The following is a 21996-nucleotide window of genomic DNA, read 5'->3' on the forward strand; positions in this document are numbered from 1 at the left end:
ATCATGTTGTACGCATGCATGTGTGATGTATCATGTTGTACGCATGCATGTGTGATGTATCATGTTGTATGCATGCATGTGTGATGCATCATGTTGTATGCATGCATGTGTGATGCATCATGTTGTATGCATGCATGTTTGATGTATCATGTTGTATGCACGCATGTGTGATGCATCATGTTGTATGCACGCATGTGTGATGTATCATGTTGTATGCACGCATGTTTGATGTATCATGTTGTATGCACGCATGTGTGCTGTATCATGTTGTATGCACGCATGTGTGCTGTATCATGTTGTATGCACGCATGTGTGATGTATCATGTTGTATGCACGCATGTGTGATGCATCATGTTGTATGCACGCATGTGTGATGTATCATGTTGTATGCATGCATGTGTGATGTATCATGTTGTATGCACGCATGTGTGATGTATCATGTTGTATGCACGCATGTGTGATGTATCATGTTGTATGCACGCATGTGTGATGTATCATGTTGATGCACGCATGTGTGATGTATCATGTTGTATGCACGCATGTGTGATGTATCATGTTGTATGCACGCATGTGTGATGTATCATGTTGTATGCATGCATGTGTGATGTATCATTTTGTATGCATGCATGTGTGGTGTATCATGTTGTATGCATGCATGTGTGATGTATCATGTTGTATGCATGCATGTGTGATGTATCATGTTGTATGCATGCATGTGTGATGTATCATGTTGTATGCATGCATGTGTGATGTATCATGTTGTATGCATGCATGTGTGATGTATCATGTTGCATGCATGCATGTGTGATGTATCATGTTGTATGCATGCATGTGTGATGTATCATGTTGTATACATGCATGTGTAATGTATCATGTTGTATGCATGCATGTGTGATGTATCATGATGTATGCATGCATGTGTGACGTATCATGTTGTATGCATGCATGCATGCATGCGTGATGTATCATGTTGTATGCATGCATGTGTGATGTATCATGTTGTATGCATGCATGTGTGATGTATCATGTTGTATGCATGCATGTGTGATGTATCATGTTGTATGCATGCGTGTGTGATGTATAATGTTGTATGCATGCGTGTGTGATGTATAATGTTGTATGCATGCGTGTGTGATGTATCATGTTGTATGCATGTGTGTGTGATGTATCATGTTGTATGCATGCGTGTGTGATGTATCATGTTGTATGCATGCATGTGTGATGTATCATGTTGTATGCATGTGTGATGTATCATGTTGTATGCATGCATGCATGTGTGATGTATCATGTTGTATGCATGCATGCATGTGTGATGTATCATGTTGTATGCATGCATGTGTGATGTATCATGTTGTATGCATGCATGTGCTATGTATCATGTTGTATGCATGCATGTGTGATGTATCATGTTGTATGCATGCATGTGTGATGTATCATGTTGTATGCATGTATGTGTGATGTATCATGTTGTATGCATGCATGTGTGATGTATCATGTTGTATGCATGCGTGTGTGATGTATCATGTTGTATGCATGCGTGTGTGATGTATCATGTTGTATGCATGCATGTGTGATGTATCATGTTGTATGCATGCATGTGTGATGTATCATGTTGTATGCATGCATGCATGTGTGATGTATCATGTTGTATGCATGCATGCATGTGTGATGTATCATGTTGTATGCATGCATGTGTGATGTATCATGTTGTATGCATGCATGTGTGATGTATCATGTTGTATGCCTGCATGTGTGATGTATCATGTTGTATGCATGCATGTGTGATGTATCATGTTGTATGCATGCATGCATGTGTGATGTATCATGTTGTATGCATGCATACATTTTTTATGTATCATGTTGTATGCATGCATGTGTGATGTATCAAGTTGTATGCATGCATGTGTGATGTATCAAGATGTATGCATGCATGTGTGATGTATCATGTTGTATGCATGCATGTGTGATGTATCATGATGTATGCATGCATGTGTGATGTATCATGTTGTACGCATGCATGTGTGATGTATCGTGTTGTACGCATGCATGTGTGATGTATCATGTTGTATGCATGCATGTGTGATGTATCATGTTGTATGCATGCATGTTTGATGTATCATGTTGTATGCATGCATGTGTGATGTATCATGTTGTATGCATGCATGTGTGATGTATCATGTTGTACGCATGCATGTGTGATGTATCGTGTTGTACGCATGCATGTGTGATGTATCATGTTGTACGCATGCATGTGTGATGTATCATGTTGTATGCATGCATGTGTGATGTATCATGTTGTATGCAAGCATGTGTGATGTATCATGTTGTATGCATGCATGTGTGATGTATCATGTTGTATGCATGCATGTGTGATGTATCATGTTGTATGCATACATGTGTGATGTATCATGTTGTATGCATGCATGTGTGATGTATCATGTTGTATGCATGCATGTTTGATGTATTATGTTGTATGCATGCATGTGTGATGTATCATGTTGTATGCATGCATGCATGTGTGATGCATCATGTTGTATGCATGCATGCATGTGTGATGTATCATGTTGTATGCATGCATGCATGTGTGATGTATCATGTTGTATGCATGCATGTGTGATGTATCATGTTGTATGCATGCATGTGTGATGTATCATGTTGTATGCATGCATGTGTGATGTATCATGTTGTATGCATGCATGTGTGATGTATCATGTTGTATGCATGCATGTGTGATGTATCATGTTGTATGCATGCGTGTGTGATGTATCATGTTGTATGCATGCGTGTGTGATGTATCATGTTGTATGCATGCATGTGTGATGTATCATGTTGTATGCATGCATGTGTGATGTATCATGTTGTATGCATGCATGCATGTGTGATGTATCATGTTGTATGCATGCATGCATGTGTGATGTATCATGTTGTATGCATGCATGTGTGATGTATCATGTTGTATGCATGCATGTGTGATGTATCATGTTGTATGCATGCATGTGTGATGTATCATGTTGTATGCATGCATGTGTGATGTATCATGTTGTATGCATGCATGCATGTGTGATGTATCATGTTGTATGCATGCATGCATTTTTTATGTATCATGTTGTATGCATGCATGTGTGATGTATCAAGTTGTATGCATGCATGTGTGATGTATCAAGATGTATGCATGCATGTGTGATGTATCATGTTGTACCGTATTTCCTTGAATTGGCGCAGGGAATATAGTATTCGCACGTCTAGAATTACTGCCGGGTCAAACTCGTTTCTCAAAATAATTAACGCATGCTTGGCCTTATCGCCGGTTTATTATTGAAGCTGGATCAAATTCGTTTCGCAAAATATTAATTTTATTATCGCATGTCTATAATTTTCGCCGGGTCAAACTCGTTTCGCAAAATATTTAGCATATGGCTAGAACTTCCACCGGGTCAAATTAGTTACGTCACGAGTGACGCATCTGTCCTCCTTTTCAAAATGGAGGAAGCTGATTTCAGTAGTTTACTATCGCACAAAGGAAAAAAGATAAAGAGCTTTTCAGTAGGATTTAAGGTTCAAGCTATTGAATACCGGTACAGTATGCTAAAGAGAACAGTAAGCAGCTATGTTTTATTAATATACCGTAGCTGCGTGTGTGAAATACTGTATAAGTCATTAAATCACTCCCGCCTCCTGGTGGTAGAGGGCGCTGCCGCGCTAGTGATCCTTCTTGCGACTTCCTGTACTGCAGAAGAAGTGAACACACGCAGCAAGAGATTTATTTTTTCCCTCTGCCTGAACTTCTAACTTGGAGGATCACATACAGGTATCTAAAATAAAACAGTTTTCTAAACTGGACTTTCAATCGAAGCAGGAGGTAATAATTAAAGGAATATCTCCATCGAAACAGAGACTTTTAAAACTGAAGAAAGAAAATAAGGAAGACTTCTATAAACAAGTTATTGATGCTTTTGGTCAGAAGGAGCTGCAAATGGACTCCATTTATAAGTACAGGTAAGACCATAATAACGTTTTTGTTAATTAAATGTGCTTTTCATGATGGTATGCTTACATCACACTCAAAGCGCACGCCTAAATTTTATGGATTCCTTTTGGTAAACGCCGGAGTGAGAAGAGGTTTTAAAATAATTACCGCATGCACGGCCATCCCGCCGGTTTCCGGTAAACGCAGGTGTGACAGGAGGTTTTAAATTAATTAACGCCCCTGCGGCTATTCAAGGAAATACGGTATGCATGCATGTGTGATGTATCATGTTGTATGCATGCATGTGTGATGTATCATGTTGTATGCATGCATGTGTGATGTATCATGTTGTATGCATGCATGTGTGATGTATCGTGTTGTACGCATGCATGTGTGATGTATCGTGTTGTACGCATGCATGTGTGATGTATCGTGTTGTATGCATGCATGTGTGATGTATCATGTTGTATGCATGCATGTTTGATGTATCATGTTGTATGCATGCATGTGTGATGTATCATGTTGTATGCATGCATGTGTGATGTATCATGTTGTACGCATGCATGTGTGATGTATCATGTTGTACGCATGCATGTGTGATGTATCATGTTGTATGCATGCATGTGTGATGTATCATGTTGTATGCAAGCATGTGTGATGTATCATGTTGTATGCATGCATGTGTGATGTATCATGTTGTATGGATGCATGTGTGATGTATCATGTTGTATGCATGCATGTGTGATGTATCATGTTGTATGCATGTATGTGTGATGCATCATGTTGTATGCATGCATGTGTGATGTATCATGTTGTATGCATGCATGTTTGATGTATTATGTTGTATGCATGCATGTGTGATGTATCATGTTGTATGCATGCATGTGTGATGTATCATGTTGTATGCATGCATGTGTGATGTATCATGTTGTATGCATGCATGTGTGATGTATCATGTTGTATGCACGCATGTTTGATGTATTATGTTGTATGCACGCATGTGTGATGTATCATGTTGTATGCACGCATGTGTGATGTATCATGTTGTATGCATGCATGTGTGATGTATCATGTTGTATGCATGCATGTGTGATGTATCATGTTGTATGCATGCATGTGTGATGTATCATGTTGTATGCATGCATGTGTGATGTATCATGTTGTATGCATGCATGTGTGATGTATCATGTTGTATGCATGCATGTGTGATGCATCATGTTGTATGCATGCATGCATGTGTGATGTATCATGTTGTATGCATGCATGCATTTTTTAAGTATCATGTTGTATGCATGCATGCATGTGTGATGTATCATGTTGTATGCATGCATGCATTTTTTATGTATCATGTTGTATGCATGCATGTGTGATGTATCAAGTTGTATGCATGCATGTGTGATGTATCAAGATGTATGCATGCATGTGTGATGTATCATGTTGTATGCATGCATGTGTGATGTATCATGTTGTATGCATGCATGTGTGATGTATCATTTTGTATGCATGCATGTGTGATGTATCATGTTGTATGCATGCATGTGTGATGTATCATGTTGTATGCATGCATGTGTGATGTATCATGTTGTATGCATGCATGTGTGATGTATCGTGTTGTACGCATGCATGTGTGATGTATCATGTTGTATGCATGCATGTGTGATGTATCATGTTGTATGCATGCATGTTTGATGTATCATGTTGTATGCATGCATGTGTGATGGAGGCGTGTCTTAATGAAATTAAACAATGGATGTCCGCTAACTTTTTGCAACTCAACGTTAAGAAAACGGAAATGCTGATTATCGGTCCTGCTAGACACCAACATCTATTTAATAATACCACCTTAACATTTGACAACCAAACAATTAAACAAGGAGACTCGGTAAAGAATCTGGGTATTATCTTCGACCCAACTCTCTCGTTTGAGTCACACATTAAGAGTGTTACTAAAACGGCCTTCTTTCATCTCCGTAATATCGCTAAAATTCGTTCCATCTTGTCCACTAGCGACGCTGAGATCATTATTCATGCGTTCGTTACGTCTCGTCTCGATTACTGTAACGTATTATTTTCGGGCCTCCCTATGTCTAGCATTAAAAGATTACAGTTGGTACAAAATGCGGCTGCAAGGCTTTTGACAAAAACAAGAAAGTTTGATCATATTACGCCTATACTGGCTCACCTGCACTGGCTTCCTGTGCACTTAAGATGCGACTTTAAGGTTTTACTACTTACGTATAAAATATTACACGGTTTAGCTCCAGCCTATCTCGCCGATTGTATTGTACCATATGTCCCGACAAGAAATCTGCGTTCAAAGAACTCCGGCTTATTAGTGATTCCCAGAGCCAAAAAAAAGTCTGCGGGCTATAGAGCGTTTTCTATTCGGGCTCCAGTACTCTGGAATGCCCTCCCGGTAACAGTTAGAGATGCTACCTCAGTAGAAGCATTTAAGTCCCATCTTAAAACTCATTTGTATAATCTAGCCTTTAAATAGACCCCCCCTTTTTTAGACCAGTTGATCTGCCGTTTCTTTTCTTCTCTCCTCTTCTCCCCTGTCCCTTGCGAGGGGGAGTTGCATAGGTCCGGTGGCCATGGATGAAGTGCTGGCTGTCCAGAGTCGGGACCCCGGGTGGACCACTAGCCTGTGCATCGGTTGGGGACATCTCTGCGCTGCTGACCCGTCTCCGCTCGGGATGGTTTCCTGTTGGCCCCGCTGTGGACTGGACTCCCGCTGATGTGTTGGATCCACTGTGGACTGGACTTTCACAATGTTATGTCAGACCCACTCGACATCCGTTGCTTTCGGTCTCCCCTAGAGGGGGGGGTTACCCACATATGCGGTCCTCTCCAAGGTTTCTCATAGTCATTCACCGACGTCCCACTGGGGTGAGTTTTTCCTTGCCCGTATGTGGGCTCTGTACCGAGGATGTCGTTGTGGCTTGTACAGCCCTTTGAGACACTTGTGATTTAGGGCTATATAAATAAACATTGATTGATTGATTGATAGTGTGAGAGTCCAGTCCATAGTGGATCTAACATAATAGTGTGAGAGTCCAGTCCATAGTGGATCTAACATAATAGTGAGAGTCCAGTCCATAGTGGATCTAACATAATAGTGTGAGAGTCCAGTCCATAGTGGATCTAACATAGTAGTGTGAGAGTCCAGTCCATAGTGGATCTAACATAATAGTGTGAGAGTCCAGTCCATAGTGGATCTAACATAATAGTGTGAGAGTCCAGTCCATAGTGGACCTAACATAGAGATACTTTTATTAGTAGGTTGCACAGTGAAGTACATATTCCGTACAATTGACCACTAAATGGTAACACCCCAATAAGTTTTTCAACTTGTTTAAGTCGGGGTCCACTTAAATTGATTCATGATACAGATATATACTATCATATATACTATCATCATAATACAGTCATCACACAAGATAATCACATTGAATGATTTACATTATTTACAATCAGGGGTGTGGAGAGGGCGGGGGGGGGGTTAGGGGGGGGGGGTTGGATATGGACATCAAGTAGTGGACATAGAGAGAGAGAGAGAGAGAGAGAGAGAGAGAGAGAGAGAGAGAGAGAGAGAGAGAGAGAGAGAGAGAGAGAGAGAGAGAGAGAGAGAGAGAGAGAGATCAGAAGGCATAAGAAACAGAAAAAGTATCTGCATTTGATTGTTTACCTTTGATTATTAGCAATCCGGGAGGGTGTTAGTTTAGTGTTGTAGCTGCCTTGTGAACTTTTATTGCGGTTTTGAAGGAGGATAGACATGCCCTTTCTTTTATACCTGTTGGGAGCGCATTCCACATTGATGTGGCATAGAAAGAGAATGAGTTAAGACCTTTGTTAGTTCGGAATCTGGGTTTAGTGGAGCTCCCCCTGGTGTTGTGGTTATGGCGGTCATTTACGTTAAGGAAGTAGTTTGACATGTACTTCGGCATCAGGGAGGTGTAGAGGATTTTATAGACTAATAATAATGACAGTCCAGTCCATACTGGATCTAACATAATAGTGAGAGTCCAGTCCATAGTGGATCTAACATAATAGTGTGAGAGTCCAGTCCATAGTGGATCTAACATAATAGTGACAGTCCAGTCCATAGTGGATCTAACATAATAGTGAGAGTCCAGTCCATAGTGGATCTAACAAAATAGCGTGAGAGTCCAGTCCGTAGTGGATCTAACATAATAGTGAGAGTCCAGTCCATAGTGGATCTAACATAATAGTGTGAGAGTCCAGTCCATAGTGGATCTAACATAATAGTGTGACAGTCCAGTCCATAGTGGATCTAACATAATAGTGTGAGAGTCCAGTCCATAGTGGATCTAACATAATAGTGTGAGAGTCCAGTCCATAGTGGACCTAACATAATAATGACAGTCCAGTTTATAGTGGATCTAACATAATAGTGTGAGAGTCCAGTCCATAGTGGATCTAACATAATAGTGTGAGAGTCCAGTCCATAGTGGACCTAACATAATAATGACAGTCCAGTCTATAGTGGGGCCAGCAGGAGACCATCCCAAGTGGAGACGGGTCAGCAGCGCAGAGATGTCCCCAACCGATGCACAGGCGAGCGGTCCACCCCGGGTCCCGACTCTGGACAGCCAGCACTTCATCCATGGCCACCGGACCTGTGTAACTCCCGCTCCACAAGGGAGGGCACAGTGATGTGTTGCTAACTTCAGCATTTTTCTTCTTTGTTGATGTTTTGCAGTAGTTAACATCCATGATGTAACAATGCTGCTAATCTACCACAGTCCACATTTTGTTAACCATTTGATTTATTCATACTTTTAGTTGAATAATAACAATAAAATGCAATGGAAAAATGTGTGGAATAAAACTAATGAAAATAATAAGATGTCCTCTCTTTAACAATGATAAAATAAAATAAAATAGTAGCTACATATATAATATTCAATACATGCACACAACTTAAACAGTAACTACAGGACAACATATAAGACTAGAAGATGAGAAGCACTACATACAACATCAAATATACATTCTTATTAAACATGCTGTGTTTTTAAACTACATTTAGCACAATCACTATTTAAGTCTTTTTACAACCCTGCAGCTTCCATGACTGTTACACACTTGTGTTTACTCACCTGATTCTTAAACCTGAACATCTTATCACAAACGGTTTCTCTCCAGTGTGTGTTCTCATGTGTGTGGTCATGTCACGCTTTCTGGAGAAACTTTTCTTACAAACAGAGCAAGTAAAAGTCTTCTCTCCAGTGTGTGTTCTCATGTGCAATATAATTTCATTCTTAGTGTTGAATCTTTTAGCACAAGCTGAGCAAGTAAAAGGTTTCTCTCCAGTGTGTGTTCTCATGTGTGTGGTCATGTCACCCTTTCTGGAGAAACTCTTCTTACATACAGAGCAAGTAAAAGGTTTCTCACCTGTGTGTGTTCTCATGTGTAATATCATGTCATTCTTAGTGTTGAATCTTTTAGCACAAGCTGAGCAAGGAAAATGTTTCTCTCCAGTGTGTGTTCTCATGTGTGTGGTCATGCTTTGCTTTGTGGAGAAACTCTTCTTACAAACAGAGCAACTAAAAGGTTTCTCACCTGTGTGTGTTCTCATGTGTACTATCATGTCTTTCTTAGTGTAAAATCTTTTAGCACAAACAGAACAAGCAAAAGGTTTCTCTCCAGTGTGTGTTATCATGTGTGTTGTCATGTGTTGCTTTCTGGAGAAACTCTTCTTACAAGCAGAGCAAAAAAAAGGTTTCTCTCCAGTATGTGTTCTCATGTGTGTGGTCATGATACACTTTGTGGAGAAACTCTTCTTACAAACAGAGCAAGTAAAAGGTTTCTCACCTGTGTGTGTTCTCATGTGTGTTATCATGTCTTTCTTAGTGTAAAATCTTTTAGCACAAACAGAACAAGGAAAAGGTTTCTCTCCAGTGTGTGTTATCATGTGTGTGGTCATGTGTTGCTTTCTGGAGAAACTCTTCTTACAAACAGAGCAAAAAAAAGGTTTCTCTCCAGTATGTATTCTCATGTGTACTGTAACATTACTCTTCTTTCTAAATGATTTCCCACATTGAGAGCAGTCAAAGTGTTTGTTGTTAGTGTGATGTCTCGTATCACCTTTCGAGTCATTTTGACTCTCCAAAGGTTTTTGGATGTGGTCACTGTGATCAGAAGAGTGTGACATCATGTGGTCCATGTCTGACAGTGGAGCAAAGATGCTGTCTGGTTCTGACTTTATATCTTCACAATGCTCTCCATCAGCTTCTGTGATGTGTTGACTTACAAGCTCCGCCCCTCTGTTCTCCTCACTTTGACTGTGATGAAGCTGTAAGGACTGAGCTTCATCTTCATCATGAAGCTGCTCCTCTTTAATGTGGGAGGGGGCCTGTAGCTCCTTCTGTCCCACACTGGTGTGCCACTCCTCTTCATGACTCCCCGCTGACACCCGCTGGACGTCTGCAGAACAAATGAGGTGTTACTGTATTGAAGATTGCAGCTCTTATGCCAACCATCCACATTATGTGAGGTTGGCCTAATCAAATATATGCATAAAAACTATCATATCTAAATCATTTATAGCTCTTATTACACATCTTACTGGAAGTCTTTTATGGTTGTGGACTTTTATTAACCAACAACAGGACAAACATGAAATATGGTGATGATTGAATAATAGTTAGTTAGTTAAATGGATATGCAGTCACGGGTGGCAGATGTGGGGTCCTAGTCCTTGTTTGTTTACATGGACGTCCTCGCAAGACTCAAAGTTGAATGATAAAATCCAACCTTACATGCATGATTTTTCCGTGAGAGTCTTGATACTATTTGACTTGACCCAGCCACACACAAATAAATTGTAGCCATACATGCCTTTTTAAGCTTTCATCTCCTTTGTGGTGTAGAATGACGTCTGGAACTCAAGATAGTTCCACATGTCTGGGAACGCCACCGACGGATAATCCTTGATATTACTCAACAAATCTTAGGGATCTATTCCGTTTCTGAGTTGGATTTTTTTCTCATATCTGCTTTTCGCAGGAAGATCTAGGCCAGGGGTGTTTAAACTAATTTTAGATGGGGGGCCACATGGAGAAAAATCTACTCCCAAGTGGGCCGGACTGGTAAAATGACGGCAAGATAACTTAAAAATAAAGACAACTGCAGATTGTTTTCTTTGTTTAAAAATAGAACAAACACATTCTGAAAATGTAAAAATCATGTTTTTTTTTTACATACAATAGTATTCTATCTTTATTTGTCCTGTTTTACACTTTCATAATCAATTATGTGATAATGTTCATCAGTCAACTCATTGGTGTTCATTTTAAATCTATCAAGATGAATAAATAATATCAAAATCCAATTACAGGATGTTATTGATGTAGTTTGCTCATTTTCCCCGACTGGTGCGCTAACATCATGGGTTTTAGTTGTGTTTTACACATGTAGCATCATCTACAAAGATACAAAGAATTGCTATTGCGACATCTAGAGGACACATTTAGAACAGCAGTTTCTTTCATTCAAAAATTTCGACTCATTTTTGTACTTAGCAAACTCATCCCGCGGACTGGATAAAACCTGTTGGAGGGCCTGATCCGGCCCGTGGGCCGTATGTTTGATGCCCCTGATCTAGGCCCTTTGTGTATTCAGAGAGTTGCTAGCTGCACAACAACCATCTTGGCTTGGTTGACCACCAAGTTTTTCACTTCCCGGAAGAAGTCACGTGACTGAATACAAATACGTCAGGTTCAAACACGGAACTATCTATTAAACGAGACAAGAAGCAAGGAATCAGGCAGAGACAGAGTTTAATTTTGCTCATGAGGAGAAACGTTTGGGGCTGCACACTCAGTTACAGTCTCCCACCACGCTCTGAGGGGCGGTCCCACGTGCTCCTCTATTTATTCAGGAGTTCCCTAGTTAACATCACTGAGGCTGCTTCTAGGGGGAGGGGACACATATTACGCAAGCAGCCCCAGTATCACAATACGTGATTATTCACAATGCAAATGTGCTGAGCTGGAGATTTCGCCCTGGCTCTACTTTGTCTGCGTGTTGTCGTCTTATCTTCGTTGAGGTACTTGAAGTCCGTCCTTGGATGTTTTAGCAGGCTGGAAGACAGAAACTGCTGCTGCGAGGCAACTTGCAGTGGAAGATAACAAGTTAGGTCAACACTTCCTGGTTCCTGCTAAGTTGCAACTTGTGCTTGGTTTACTCGCACAGCATGAATAGGAATCCAAGATGGCAGCCATGTCTATTCCGTGTTCAGTGTGTTCTTACCCGAGGTCTGAGTTTTTGTGTTTTTTTAATTTATTTTTATTTTTATTTTATTTTTTTGTCCTGTCCAGCTTCTCAGGCAAATCATATAGTAGATGTAGATGATCATATAGTAGATGTAGATGATCATATAGTAGATGTAGATGATCATATAGTTGATGTAGATGATCATATAGTAGATGATCATATAGTAGATGTAGATGATCATATAGTAGATGTAGATGATCATATAGTAGATGTAGATGATCATATAGTTGATGTAGATGATCATATAGTAGATGATCATATAGTAGATGTAGATCATATAGTAGATGTAGATGATCATATAGTTGATGTAGATGATCATATAGTAGATGATCATATAGTAGATGTAGATGATCATATAGTAGATGATCATATAGTAGATGTAGATGATCATATAGCTGATGCAGATGATCATATAGTAGATGTAGATGATCATATAGCTGATGTAGATGATCATATAGTAGATGTAGATGATCATATAGCTGATGTAGATGATCATATAGTAGATGTAGATGATCATATAGCTGATGTAGATGATCATATAGCTGATGTAGATGATCATATAGCTGATGTAGATGATCATATAGTTGATGTAGATGATCATATAGCTGATGTAGATGATCATATAGTAGATGTAGATGATCATATATTAGATGTAGATGATCATATAGTTGATGTAGATGATCATATAGTAGATGTAGATGATCATATAGTTGATGTAGATGATCATATAGCTGATGTAGATGATCATATAGTAGATGTAGATGATCATATAGTAGATGTAGATGATCATATATTAGATGTAGATGATCATATAGTAGATGTAGATGATCATATAGCTGATGTAGATGATCATATAGTAGATGTAGATGATCATATAGTAGATGTAGATGATCATATAGTAGATGTAGATGATCATATAGTTGATGTAGATGATCATATAGCTGATGTAGATGATCATATAGTAGATGTAGATGATCATATAGTAGATGTAGATGATCATATAGCTGATGTAGATGATCATATAGTTGATGTAGATGATCATATAGTTGATGTAGATGATCATATAGTAGATGTAGATGATCATATAGTAGATGTAGATGATCATATAGCTGATGTAGATGATCATATAGTAGATGTAGATGATCATATAGCTGATGTAGATGATCATATAGTTGATGTAGATGATCATATAGTAGATGTACATGATCATATAGTAGATGTAGATGATCATATAGTAGATGTAGATGATCATATAGTTGATGTAGATGATCATATAGTTGATGTAGATGATCATATAGTAGATGTAGATGATCATATAGTAGATGTAGATGATCATATAGCAGATGTAGATGATCATATAGCAGATGTAGATGATCATATAGTTGATGTAGATGATCGTATAGTAGATGTAGATGATCGTATAGTAGATGTAGATGATCGTATAGTAGATGTAGATGATCGTATAGTAGATGTAGATGATCGTATAGTTGATGTAGATGATCATATAGTAGATGTACATGATCATATAGTAGATGTAGATGATCATATAGTTGATGTAGATGATCATATAGTAGATGTAGATGATCATATAGTAGATGTAGATGATCATATAGTTGATGTAGATGATCATATAGTAGATGTAGATGATCATATAGTTGATGTAGATGATCATATAGTAGATGTAGATAATCATATAGTAGATGTAGATGATCATATAGCAGATGTAGATGATCATATAGCAGATGTAGATGATCATATAGTAGATGTAGATGATCATATAGTAGATGTAGATGATCATATAGCTGATGTAGATGATCATATAGTAGATGTAGATGATCATATAGCAGATGTAGATGATCATATAGTTGATGTAGATGATCATATAGTAGATGTAGATGATCATATAGTAGATGTAGATGATCATATAGTAGATGTAGATGATCATATAGTAGATGTAGATGATCATATAGCTGATGTAGATGATCATATAGTAGATGTAGATGATCATATAGTAGATGTAGATGATCATATAGCTGATGTAGATGATCATATAGTAGATGTAGATGATCATATAGCAGATGTAGATGACCATATCGGCTGTTCAGATTTACTTTACAAAAGAGAAGTGTAGGATACTTCTCTTGTTGCCTTACTTGTATTTTGACTTTATTACATGTATTTATATTATCATTTGGTGCAGCCGGGCCGGAGCAGGAGGGGATAGAAAGAGAGAAAAAGGAAGACAGAGGGGGGAATTGTGGGGACAAGAGGGGGATTAGACAGAGAGACAAACACAACAACAGCAAACACAACAACAACAACAAAAACAATAGAGCAACATCAGCAAATACGACATGTACAAATATGATGGTAAAAGTAATAGCAAATAAGCAGTTAGCGAAAATAAAAAATAATACAGAAATGACAATGAGCATTATTACACTAAAAATGGAGCAATATGAATACCAATAGAAATAGTACTATTGATAATGAACAATACCAATACTTTACCTTTATTATCAACAATACAATTGTTCAAATGATTCCCGGGCGCGGCGCCGCTGCTGCCCACTGCTCCCCAAGGGGATGGGACAAATGCAGAGGACAAATTTCACCACATCTAGTGTGTGTGTGACAATCATTGGTACATTAATCTTTAATCTTTTAAATGCAACGATACATATACGTAATGATAACTTGAGATACGAAAGAATGCAGAAAAATGGAGGGGAAGAAAGAGAAGCAACCTACATTAACCTTGTAGATTGTTATAGTAACAATAGGTTAAGCTTTGTCAGTGTGCCATGTGTTACCCAGTTTACCCTAGGGCAACAACGTTAATATATGTTTGATGAAACGTGATTATGTGCATGAGTGTATGTGTGCATATGTACTTGTATATGTACAGTATGTGTATATGTGTGCTTGTACAGTGAATGTATATGTACAGTATGTGTATATGTATGTTTGTACAGTGAATGTATATGTACAGTATGTGTATATGTATGTTTGTACAGTGAATGTATATGTACAGTATGTGTAAATGTGTGTTTGTACAGTGAATGTATATGTACAGTATGTGTATATGTATGTTTGTACAGTGAATGTATATGTACAGTATGTGTAAATGTGTGTTTGTACAGTGAATGTATATGTACAGTATGTGTAAATGTGTGTTCGTACAGTGAATGTATATGTACAGTAGGTGTATATGTGTGTTTGTACAGTGAATGTATGTGTACAGTATGTGTATATGTGTGCTTGTACAGTGAATGTATATGTACAGTATGTGTATGTGTGTGTTTGAACAGTGAATGTATATGTACAGTATGTGTATATGTGTGTTTGTACAGTGAATGTATGTGTACAGTATGTGTATATGTGTGCTTGTACAGTGAATGTATATGTACAGTATGTGTATGTGTGTGTTTGAACAGTGAATGTATATGTACAGTATGTGTATATGTGTGTTTGTACAGTATGTGTATATGTATGTTTGTACAGTGAGTGTATATGTACAGTATGCGTATGTTTGTATAATGAATGTGCGTGTGGATGTACGAACTTTGAGTGTGTAAATATGTACTGTATTTGTATATGTATGTGGGAGCGTAGGTACCTATGTATGTGTGTATGTATGTATGTGTGAATTTGTATGTACAATACATTTGACTCCCAGTTTGTGCGGGAGCCAGAGTACGGCCCCAGCCTCCTCGAGAGCCCAACCCACAAACAGTAGGTGTGGTGCCCAGGGAACCAGGGACCACCGCCCCCACGCAGCCAAGCCGGACAGCGACAGGAACCCCAGAGCCCGGCCCACCGCGCCGCCCACAAGGGCCAGCAGCAGGCCGCAGACAGATGCACCCGGCAGAGGACAAGGCACGAGAAAAGCAGGGGACAGCCAGACCCCAAGCCAGCAAGAGACCACACCCCACACGGGCAGAAAGGCGGGACGCCCCGCCCGAGGGGCCTAGAGACCCCCGGCAACCGGACGGGAAGACCGCCCCCGCCCTACCGGCAACCGGGCCCCCATGAGCCCACCCCCCACGCCCCGAGAGCGCGGCGAGGCCAGCCCCCGGCCATCCCACCCAAGTCGGCCGCCACAGGACCACCCAGCACGGGGCCACGGGAACCACCCACCCCACCCGCAGGGACCCCAACGATGGAGATGGAACAACCAGCAACCGCCCCGCCAAGTCCCCCCCCTGAGGTAGGGGAAAAAATTTAAAAAAATTAAAAAATAAAAATAATAATATTAATAAAATATTAAAAAATTAAAATAAATAAATAATTAAATATATTTTTAAAAAAGAATTAAAATAAAAGATCACAGACATGCTGACACACCCTCGACCTGCCTGCTAGCCTTCCACCATCAACCTGCCTGCCAGCCTTCCACCATCAACCTGCCTGCTAGCCTTCCACCATCGGCCTGCCTGCTAGCCTTCCACCATCAACCTGCCTGCTAGCCTTCACCATCGACCTGCCTCCTAGCCTTCACCATCGACCTGACTGCTAGCCTTCCACCATCGACCTGCCTACCAGCCTTCCACCATCGACCTGCCTGCTAGCCTTCCACCATCGGCCTGCCTACCAGCCTTCCACCATCGACCTGCCTATCAGCCTTCCACCATTGACCTGCCTGCTAGCCTTCCACCATCGACCTGACTGCTAGCCTTCCACCATCCACCTGCCTGCTAGCCTTCCACCATCGACCTGCCTACCAGCCTTCCACCATCGACCTGCCTACCAGCCTTCCACCATCGACCTGCCTGCTAGCCTTCCGCCGTCGACCTGCCTGCTAGCCTTCCACCGTCAACCTGCCTGCTAGCCTTCCACCATCGGCCTGCCTGCTAACCGTCCACCATCGACCTGCCTACTAGCCTTCCATCGGCCTGCTGTTTGCCTCCACCCATTGGCTTCGTCTACGGGCTTCCACCCATCGGCCTTGGTTGCTAGTCTTCAGCCCTGTCTGCTAACATCTTCAAAAGTGGTAAAACAAGTGGAACTTCTCCTCTCACTATGTCACAAATTATTATATTGTGTTTTATACTTTTGTGTGGTTTTACTGGTGTCCCAAATGGGTCGGGTCACCCCCACTCACAAGCTATGCTACTTCAAGATGCACAGTTTGACATATTTGATAATTTGACATTTCATCACAGTGGCAGCTACAAAATAACCCCGGCCTTATCTCAGTTGAAGATTTCAGTGATTTTGGACAAAACAAAATGGCTGCATACTATGGTAGAGTCCATTCATTTTTATTGTTTCCTTGTTTTAAGAGATCACGTCAACAATACTGCATCCTCCCCTATTTTGAGTACTTTCACAGATTAAAGACAGTCTCAAAAGATGGTAATTTTAAGCGCAAATGTTTAGTTATATTATTGTTATTGCTCTCAGGAAATGTTGAGACTAATCCAGGCCCTGATACACCTACACAATGTTTTACACCTGCGTATTTTAAAACTAGATCTCGTCTTGGGATTATTCTTATCAATGTTCGGAGTTTACTCCCTAAACTGGATATGATAAAGATCTGGATAAACTCAACAAATGCTGATATTGTAGTCTTATCTGAAACTTGGCTTAAACAATCTGTGCTTGATAAAGATATTTACATTCATGGCTATAATGTCTATCGTACTAACCGACAAAGAAAAGGTGGTGGAGTGGCCATATATATTAAGCAGAGGTTTGATGTTAAATTAGCGCTTTCTGAATCAGTAAGTAAATAACTTGAACTGTTAGCAGTTGAACTTGAATTAGCTAGAAATCCCCACATTATGGTAGTGGGGTGTTATAGGCCTCCATCTGCCCCTAGTAATTCCCAATCTACTCTTGTGAAGCTTCTGTCTCAACTGAAATACAATGAAATAGTGATTTGAACTGGGACTGGCTCACATCTGTGTCTGACTCTTTGAAAGCACAGTGTGAATCTCTAAATTTAACACAATTAACTCAGCTACAAGACCTAATCCTAAATGCCCTCAAAAAGCTACACTCATTGACTTAATTCTAACAAATATGCCCTTTAAATGTGTTGCATCTGGTGTTTTCCCTAATGATGTGAGTGATCATTGTGTGATTGCAGTAGTGCGAGACACAAGGATTCCTAAAAGCAAGCTTCGTCTTCTTGAAAAACGTAATATGAAATTATTTGAGACGCAAGCTTTTTTACATGACTTGCATCTTTTTAATTGGGATAGAAATACTCATTATGATAATGTTGAACTGGCTTGGAAATATTTTCACGAAAACTTCTTGAGTATAGTGAACAAACATGCCCCTTTTAGAAAATGTAGGGTTAAAGGACGTGACAATCAGTGGTTTACATCGGACCTGTCAGATGTATTGCATGAGCGTAATGCTGCTTGGGCCAGGGCACGCAAGTCAGGGTTAGAAGCAGATTGGTTGAATTTTAGACAATTAAGAAATCCATTTACCTCTCTCCTTCGGAAAGTCAAATCATAATTGTATTTCTCCACAACAACTGAAAACCTCAAACACCCAAAGAAGTTTTGGAAAATCATCAAATCTTTGTGCGCCTGCTGTAATTCAGTCAATCTCCCACCTAGTATACTTGTTGATGGTGTCAGAGTAAGTGACAGAAGTGAAATTGGTAGTCATTATAATATCCATTCATCCATCCATCCATTTTCTACCGCTTGTCCCTATTTTGGGGTCACAGGGTCATTATAATAATGATTTTATTTCCTCTGGTTTTCGCTATAATTCTGACAACTCTACTGAAGTTCCACTAACTCTGGAAAGAACCGTTGAAAATACCCAGGTTTTTAACTTTATGCCCTTTTACAGAGGTCATGAGGGGTCTAAAACAACTTAAACCTAGAAAGCCAGCTGGCTCAGATAAATTGGAGCCGCTCTTCCTAAAGTTGGCAGCTGAAATTATAGCTGATTGATTGATTGAAACTTTTATTAGTAGATTGCACAGTGAAGTACATATTCCGTACAAGTGACCACTAAATGGTAACACCAGAATAAGTTTTTCAACTTGTTTAAGTCGGGGTCCACTTAGATTGATTCATGATACATATATATACTATCAAATATATGCTACCATCATAATACAGTCATCACACAAGATAATCATCAGAGTATATACATTGAATTATTTACATTATTTACAATCCTGGGTGTGGGACATGGAGGGGGGCGGGGGTTAGGTTTGGTTAGTATCAACACTTCAGTCATCAACAATCAGCATCATCAGAGAAATGGATATTGAAACAGTGTAGGACTGACTTGGTAGGATATGCATAGCCAGTAGTGGACATAGAGAGAGATCAGAAAGTACAACAAAAGTGTAAGAAAAAGTGTCTACATTTGATTGTTTACATTTGATTATTTATAATCTGAAGAGATATTATGTGGAAGGGAGGGTGTTAGTTTAGGGTTGTAGTTGCCTGGAGGTGTTCTTTTAGTGCGGTTTTGAAGGAGGATAGAAATGCCCTTTCTTTTACACCTGTTGGGAGTGCATTCCATATTGATGTGGCATAGAAAGAGAATGAGTTAAGACCTTTGTTAGTTCGGAATCTGGGTTTAACGTGGTTAGTGGAGCTCCCCCTGGTGTTGTGGTTATGGCGGTCATTTACGTTAAGGAAGTAGTTTGACATGTACTTCGGTATCAGGGAGGTGTAGCGGATTTTATAGACTAGGCTCAGTGCAAGTTGTTTTACTCTGTCCTTCACCCCGAGCCAGCCCACTTTGGAGAAGTGGGTAGGAGTGAGGTGTGATCTGGGGTAGAGGTCTAGAAGTAATCTGACTAGCTTGTTCTGGGATGTTTGGAGTCTAGATTTGAGGGATTTGGAGGTGCTAGGGTACCAGGAGGTGCATGCGTAATCGAAAAAGGGTTGAACGAGAGTTCCCGCTAGAATCTTCATGGTGCTTTTGTTGACCAGAGAGGAGATTCTGTAGAGAAATCTTGTCGTTGGTTGACCTTTCTGATTACCTTCGTTGCCATTTTATCACAGGAAAGATTAGCCTCTAGAATGGAACCTAGGTAGGTGACCTCATCCTTCCTGGTGATAACAATGTCACCCACTTTTATAGTTAAGGCATTGACTTTCTTAAGGTTGATGTGGTACCCAAATAGGATGGATTCCAATTTACCCAAGTGTATTGATTGTTGTCAGCGAGCCAGGTGCAAATTCTACAGAGTTCAGCGCTGAGGATTTTCTCCACCTGTGACTTGTCCTTGCCGGATACCAGCAGGGCCAAGTCATCCGCAAACAAAAACAATGCAGTCGCATACTGATGACACGTCGTTTATGTATATTAGGAACAGTAAAGGCCCTAATATACTGCCTTGGGGGACTCTACAGCTTACTGAGAGGGGGGAGGGACACGGTGCCATTCACCTCTACCACCTATTTCTTGCATCCAGTTCGATGAGGTTTTATCAAATCCGATTGCTCTGAGTTTTTCCAACAGTATAACGTAGTTAACGGTGTCAAAGGCCTTCTGAAGGTCCAGCATGACCATGCTGCAGTATTTGCCCGCTTCCACCTCATGCTTGATGTGGTCGGTCAGATAGAGAAGTCATGTGGAGTGGAGTGGTTAGTTCTGAAACCGGATTGGAATTTGTACACGAGTTTATTAGTGGCAAGGTAACTATCGACCTGTTCATAAACTATTTTTTCCATTACTTTCGAAATGGAACCGAGAATAGAAACAGGTCGATAGTTGCCAGGTTCCAATTTGCTTCCTTTTCTAAAGAGGGGAGTTACTCTTGCTATCTTAAAATCTTTTGGTACTTGGCCTTGAGAAATTGATAGGTTTATTATGTGCGTGATGATTGGGGCAATGATGGAGGCAGAGTCCCTGAGGAATCTGGAGGGGATATTGTCAAGGCCGGTGGCCTTGTTTGGGTGGAGCGCGCTCAATTTTTAAGCACCTCATCCGCTGAGTCCATTTCTAATTTGAAATCGTTGTTGGATACTCCTAGCTTTCTGTAGAAGGCTTTAATGTGTTCTACACCAAAGCGACCAGAGTGGTGGGACTGCTTGTTGACAAGAGTTGTGGCTATGCTGGTGAAAAAGGTGTTAAGTCTGCTTACTACCTCCATTTTGTCTGTAATGAGGGAGTCACCCTCCTTAATGTTGATGTTGGTGAGTCTGGTTTTAAGTTTCTGGCTGCAACCAGGAAGCTGGTTGTTGAGAATTTTCCAGAGCTCACGTGGCTTATTTGTTTTTTCCTCTATTCTGTCGGTAATGTAATTTTTTTTAAAGGATTTAGTCAGGTTGGTTGTTTTATTTCTTAATTTATTGCATTGCTTTTTGAGTGTTGAAAGGAGTGATTTGAGGTTGTTATTATTGGGTTGTTTATCTACTTCGGTTTTGCACTTTTGGTATTCCGAGTATTTTCTGTCTCTGTCTTTTATGGCAGCTAATAGGTCCGGATTCATCCATGGTTCAGAGAGGGCTTTGATCCTGACTGTTTTCACGGGAGCCATGTCGTTTAGCATTATTAGGAACGCTGTTTTGAAGTGATCCCAAGCATCATCGACCAGGTTGCTCGCGAGCACAGGGGACCAGTCCCACTCACCTAATTTTAGGTTGAAATTATCATTGGAGTATTTTTTAAGGGATCTGGATTGGGCTGTTATGTGGCCGTTGGCTTTGGGTTTAGCTATTTTGCGGGTGCAGAAGGTTAGATAGTGGTCGCTAAGACCACAGATCATGACCCCACTATTTTTTATTTTA

The 21996-nt window shown here is 40.1% G+C and overlaps 3 protein-coding genes across 5 annotated transcripts in view; 1 reads left to right on the forward strand and 2 right to left on the reverse strand.

Moving 5' to 3' along the window:
• Positions 1-21996, forward strand: part of LOC133636327 (zinc finger protein 37-like) — a 497781-nt gene that overhangs the window by 229411 nt on the left and 246374 nt on the right. The gene's annotated exons all lie outside the window — the stretch shown is intronic.
• Positions 1-21996, reverse strand: part of LOC133636328 (gastrula zinc finger protein XlCGF57.1-like) — a 346899-nt gene that overhangs the window by 13116 nt on the left and 311787 nt on the right. The gene's annotated exons all lie outside the window — the stretch shown is intronic.
• Positions 10993-21996, reverse strand: part of LOC133636352 (uncharacterized) — a 31965-nt gene continuing 20961 nt past the window's right edge. For both annotated transcript variants that reach the window (XM_062030326.1, XM_062030328.1), the window contains exon 4: positions 10993-12106. In XM_062030326.1, coding sequence (XP_061886310.1) covers positions 11946-12106 — 161 coding nt within the window. In that variant the 3' untranslated portion in view covers positions 10993-11945. The remainder of the gene's footprint in view (positions 12107-21996) is intronic.

The sequence above is a fragment of the Entelurus aequoreus genome, linkage group LG20 (genome assembly GCF_033978785.1).
Source record: "Entelurus aequoreus isolate RoL-2023_Sb linkage group LG20, RoL_Eaeq_v1.1, whole genome shotgun sequence".
Taxonomy (NCBI): domain Eukaryota; kingdom Metazoa; phylum Chordata; class Actinopteri; order Syngnathiformes; family Syngnathidae; genus Entelurus; species Entelurus aequoreus.